Raw genomic sequence first — 6,105 nt, forward strand, 5'->3', positions numbered from 1 at the left:
ACACAAGATGTAAGGCTTCCCTCCCTCCTCCCTGTCTTCCCGTGAGGGAGACAGATACCTGGTACAGAAATTTCTATCCCTTTGCCTCACTAGGAAAAGAAACTCCCACAAGTTTTCAAAAGAAACTTTATATAAAAAAAAAAAAAATACAAAACAATAATACTGCATTAAGAGATCAATACAGGCTCTTGCTTATAAGAAAATATGAATAAACAGTCTGATTTAAAAGATAGCCCAATTAAACCAGTCCAGCAAATCAACACCCATGTAAATACAAATCAAAGCACATCACAGCCGATTACTTTGGTTCCTTTGTACTCACACTTGATAGTAGAATATTTGAAAGAAGATGGAGTTAGAAGAAAAGCTTGTTTACTCACAGCCGAGGAAAACAAAAAGACCCAGAACAAAGCCAAAAACCTCCAGAGGTTCCCACCCTTACTTTTGAAAATCCGGTTTCCTGATTGGTCCTCTGGTCAGTGTTTGGTTCCCTTTGTAAACCCTTTACAGTAAAAGTAAATTAACCCTTACCTTACCTATCTACTTATGACAATAAGGGCAACTCTTCTGTATCAGATTAAAATCAAGAAGTGATCAGCTGATGTTCCTAGGCTACACACGTTGTTAGCAGCATGAAAATATCAGGAATAGGTTTTGACCAGCACAGCAATAGATATGTGGCTGCCAAAGGACAAAGAGTGAAAATAGCTTGAAAACTAAAATGTTTCATTAGGAAGGTACTGTCAACCCATTTTACACTGTTTCACTGCTTAAAATTGATCAGTTCGAGGAAATAGTTGTGCTCTGAAAAACTACAGATGGATGTAAAAAAGTAGCTGTATAAAATGCCTGAATTAATACTGAAAATATTTTGCTAAAGGTAGCACTATCCACATTTGCTGCTCCTTCCCAATGTGTTAATTTCCTGCTGCTATCTTTTCACCAAATCTAATGAATAAATACTCATGTTCTTTGCATGCTAAACACTTATTCTTCATCACCTGGAGTCCTTAAAATGTAACTTTTCTAGATATCTTTCTCAAAGCAATGCTATAGTTCATGCTGCTAAGTGAGAAGCAGAAGTCAGACTGGATCATCATAAATAGTCCTTAAAATCTCTGAAGAAGAAAGGAATTGGAAGAAGATTAGCCAGAACTTTAGCCTAGGGTCACAACTTATGACTTACGCGAGAAGGCACTAATATAAAAATGCAAAACCAGACCCTATATAGTGATATTCCTCCCAATACAGCAAAAAGTAGTAGAGACAAAACCAAGATTTTATTAAAACCAAATCAAAATATCACAACGATTAAGTATATTAACAAGTAACACTAAAAAAATAAACTGCATTGCTCTAAAAATATAAAACTTTTCACTGAGTTGCTATTAAAGTAGTTGAAGGAGAAAACTTGATCATTAAAACTCTTTAAATTGCCTCTACACTTATTTTGAGAAATAGTCAATATTGGCACACAAATTCCCCTATCCACTCAGTTAGTGTAATGTAATTCCAAGGGTCTGTCCGGAGCACAAGAAGAGACACTGCACATTAACACCAAAGTATATGGTCTTCAACCAGGAAACTGAGAAACCTATTTCAGAGAGAATCAAACACTTTCCATGGTGCAAGAGCCATAATCCACTATTGAGTTTTAAGCATAACTGCAAATTGATTTCAATGAAGGGTTCTGTTAAAAATAGAATGGAATGATAGGGCCGTACATTTCCTGGAAAGCTAACTATTTAGAACTCCCCCTGATTATTAAGCATTAAATAACTGTATTAAACTGCTTTGAAAGTGCACAGAGGTCAAGATATCTTAATTTCACTTTTCTTCCATATTCGCTACCATAGCTTCAACAGCATTCCAATCCAGTTTGCTCAAGATACTGCCTGTGCTTTCAGATACACTGTCATTAATGCTAAGAGGAGAGCAATCCTCTTCATGAGGCACAGACACCTATGGGGGAAAAAGATAATGATCAGTGAGCCAAGGTACATATAATGCCTCTAGAAATCCCTATACAGGTAGCAAAAGTGCTCATCACATTTGTATAGAAAACTTTTGTCCTTATTTAAACAATCATCTACTAAGACTTTTCTATAAAATATCTTGAGAACAGAAGACATGCTTGTGCTGAAGGGAAGCTAATTGTTCATTTGCCTAAGCAACAAGGCTAATACATCATTGTGTCCCAGTTGGCTACTTGGTAGCAACTGAAATGAATTCCCAGCATACAAATAATCAGTATGCATTTGCAGGTTATAAGGTAGTTTTCCCAGTCCATGCTACACCAGTAAAGACATGGCAGGAGCAACAGCTTTATAATGTGAACATGAGGTTCTGCTAAGCTGCTACTGTAGTATTTATAACAAGAATCCTCAGCTACTACCTCCACCCCCACACTGTGGATGTGAAATCCATTTCAAATGCAAAAGAGGTAATAAAGGGCATATGAAATAACGGTCCTTTTGGTACAAGATAGGCACCAACCCATTCCTATTATAATTAGACTCCTTACCTCAAGTAGGGAATTGTAATCGTCATGAAGGAGTCGTTGGATATCATCAGGGACACTCCAGGGACTTATTGAATCTCGCTCAGACTCATAATCAAGACCTGTCTCTTCTCTCTGAATGGCAGCTGCATGGGGTGTAGGTCTTCTCAGATTCCTTGTGCTGAGTGTTTGATCGTCAGAGGCTGAATAGGGGAACACAAAGAAATCAGGCAATTGTTTATGAATTTGTGATAACATAAAAATCAGTATCCTTTATAGCTGTTCTTTCCAAATACTTCTAGCTAAATACCCAGTACCCTTGCTCTCCCTAAAATATTAGCAGCACTCCCCTGCTCAGAGTACAGCAGAACTGCATGATCTCTCTCCTCTGTCCAATCACAGCTCAGCAGATATTTCTTGCCGCCTTCAGCAGCGTGGCTCTTATGTAGTCAATCAGAGCATGAAGTGTGTCTCTTCCAGAAAACCAGCACAGAGAAACGGAATTCTGGATCAGGGAATGGATGCTATAACATAATCCTATTCAAAAAAATCAAAGCCTAAGCTAAGGGAAATGAGCTGCTCACCCTGCTACTAACTGGCCACAATATGACTAGTCTCCAAAGACCGCTCCCAACATAGGCGCCAACTTTCTCAGGCACCGGTGGGTGCCATCCCCTCCCACTTTCCCCAGCTCGACTTCACCCTTTCCCCACCCCTGGCCCTGCCCCCATTCCAACCCCATCCGCAAAGTCCCCGCCCTATCTCTGTCCGCTCCCTGCCCCTATTGGATCCCTTCCCCAAATCTCCTCCCTGGCCCCACCTCTTCCCCAATGCACTGCATTCCCCATCCCTGCCCCGTGAATCAGCTGTTTCACGGCACTAGCGGGCGGGGGGGGGGGGGGGAGAAGCACAATGCGGTGGCGCAATCATGGGGGAGGGGAAGGGGGTGGGGAGCTGACATTGGGGCACAAGAGAAAGAGCTTTGGGAGGGGGGGGGGGGGGGGGGGGGAGCAGGACATGGAGGTGAGTGGGAGCGGGTAGGGCCACAGGGAGCTGTCTGAGCACCCACCAAATTTTTTCCGTGGGTGCTCCAGCCCCGGAGCACTCATGGAGTCGGCGCCTATGGCTCCCAATCTTCAGATGAGTATTACAAATACTATTAAAAAGGGGATGTTTGAACAAAGAGTGGGGGAAATTCATGGCTAAATATATTTAGAATGGCCTAATCTCTTCAGAATCTATCTCAAAAAGAGAGCTACTCCAGCATATGTCCTTGACTGGGAGTGGAGACAAGGGCTTTCCATGGTTTTAGAGCTTGTGTCTCCACAAGAGGAGAAATAGTTTTTTTTATGAAAAGGCTTTTTTGTAATGTTCTTAATTTTAAGATTTAAGCCTCACATATTTCTCAAGATCATAGAAACAACTGTTACGGGAACAAGTTCATTCGTATATTAAAGATTAGGACACAGCTGTTAAACTAGGGGGAATGTGCCTAAAAGAGTATATTGTGGTGAAAGAAGACAGTAGCCTACCATTGCAGTGCACTTGCTTAGGTAACTTTCTTGGCTAAAGACTGATAAACAGATCTGGTGAACTTCAATGACCATTCTTTTTTTTTTTTTCCCCAAACTGGAGGTCTCATAACCCAACAGAACCACTTCATGGAATATGGTTTTGTAAATTAAAATGTCATGTTTCAAATGTAGGTTGTTTTGTGTAATCAGTAGGCCATAAACAACAAGAATCAAATTTCTTATCAGGTAGCTCAGAAGTGCACTTTAATGTTTAAACTACGATAACAACTTTTAGCAATACTGATCAAAAGGTCAAATGCTAAATTTGTTTTCTCCTCTTGTATTCAGCAGCCTACAATGACTAACCATGCACAATTTTAAGATTTTTGTTAAACAGAAAGATGGAAATTAGGTCAGTCAGAGACATGGCTAGAAGTTTGTTTTATAGAATATATTCCAAAACTCATTAAATACCCATTTATAAAAAAAATAGGCCTACTAGAGACTCTCCTTTGAATATAACCCTCTATATTAAACTTCTATGAAAATAGGCCCATGACCCTGGATTTTGGAGGTATACAATAATATATTAATAAAAAATGGCTTTCCTGATTCTTTTAGTTACAGCAGTTCAGCAACATATGGTGCCCTATAGTCCCCTAGATTGTCTAATAATATGCATAAGATATGTTGCTGCAGTTCAGTTCCTTGAAGCAGATGTCATACTTTCCTTGACCTTGGAGTCAAGGACATTGGGAAACAGTCTAGACTCCTAACATGAAGTGATTTTTTGAAGATGCCCTGGCCTCAGTAATTCATGCCTTTATCATTTCTTGGATGGACTGCAGAAACATGATTTCACGGGCATGAAGCCTTCACCACTTGGAAAACTCCAACTAGTACACAACGCTGCAGGACATTTCCTCAGCAACACAGGTTACTGTGAGCACATCAAATCTGCCCTCTGCTCTCTAAACTGGCTTGCTACAGAACTCAATCAAGTTCAACCTCTCAGTCCTTATCTTAAAGGAACTCCATGGTTTGGGTCCAGGATATATCTGAAAGACCACTAAAGCTCCAGGATTAAACACCACAGTCAACAACTTCACTCCTCTGGCACAACTGAACTCTATAATAAGGAAAAGCTTGAATGTGTGGGAGACGGAACTTTATCAGGGGCTGGTCCAATACTGTGGAATGAGCTCCCCCAAGAACTAAGGGCCATCACAAACCTCACCACCTTTCCTCACAAAGGCAAGGGAAATTTCTTTGAAGTGCCTCCTTATAAATGCCTATCATCATGTATATTTAAAAAACCTACCAAAATAAGACACTCCAGTGCTTATGCTTCTCCTGGGGAGAGGATGAGTGATCGAACAATATATCACATGCACAGTCACACTGCTTAATGCATGACTGGAAGGCACTCAGACATTATAGTGACATGCACAGTATAAAAAGCTATAGAGAATACAATATGTGCAATACAATGAATGGCACTTAAACTTTTAGGCAGTAATCATGAAGCTTCTTATGTTTTCCTGAGGACTTGATGACTGGAATTGGATCTTGCTACTCCAGCTAGTCTGAAATTTCCCAATGTAACATTTTCCCATCAAAACCAAAATGTTTCATGGGAATGTACTGATTCTCATGAAACTCAGAGGGAAATCTGCTTGGTTTCCTGCCCATTCATCTGCCTAACTTGTAGGTAGGCTGTGAGATTATGAAGATAATTTCCAAATGTTCTTGGAACCCTTAGTAAAAGCCTTAATTACTTCTAGGATATAAGTAGACCTAATTACACAAAAGGAGACTCCAACTGGAGGTCACATAAGCCAAAGTCCATAAACAATTTTAGAAAAATAGTACCTTCATACAGAAATAGCAAATAGACAGGACAATGAAACAGAGTCCAGGGCCGGCTCCAGGCACCAGCTTATCAAGCAGGTGCTTGGGGCGGCAACTCTGGAGAGGGGCGGCACTTTCATGTATTCGGCGGCAATTTGGCGGAGGGTCCCTCACTCCTGCTCAGAGCGAAGGACCTCCAGCTGAATTGCCGCAGATCGTGATTGCGGCTTGCTTTTTTTT

At 40.6% G+C, this 6,105-nt stretch overlaps 1 protein-coding gene across 1 annotated transcript in view; it reads right to left on the bottom strand.

The window, feature by feature from the left end:
• Positions 1-1,269: 1,269 nt before the first annotated feature.
• CPLANE1 (ciliogenesis and planar polarity effector complex subunit 1) overlaps positions 1,270-6,105 on the bottom strand; it is a 179,106-nt gene continuing 174,270 nt past the window's right edge. The window contains 2 exon segments of the mRNA XM_075066918.1: positions 1,270-1,962; positions 2,525-2,703. Coding sequence (XP_074923019.1) covers positions 1,828-1,962; positions 2,525-2,703 — 314 coding nt within the window. The 3' untranslated portion in view covers positions 1,270-1,827.

This window comes from Chelonoidis abingdonii, chromosome 6 (genome assembly GCF_003597395.2).
Source record: "Chelonoidis abingdonii isolate Lonesome George chromosome 6, CheloAbing_2.0, whole genome shotgun sequence".
Taxonomy (NCBI): Eukaryota; Metazoa; Chordata; order Testudines; family Testudinidae; genus Chelonoidis; species Chelonoidis abingdonii.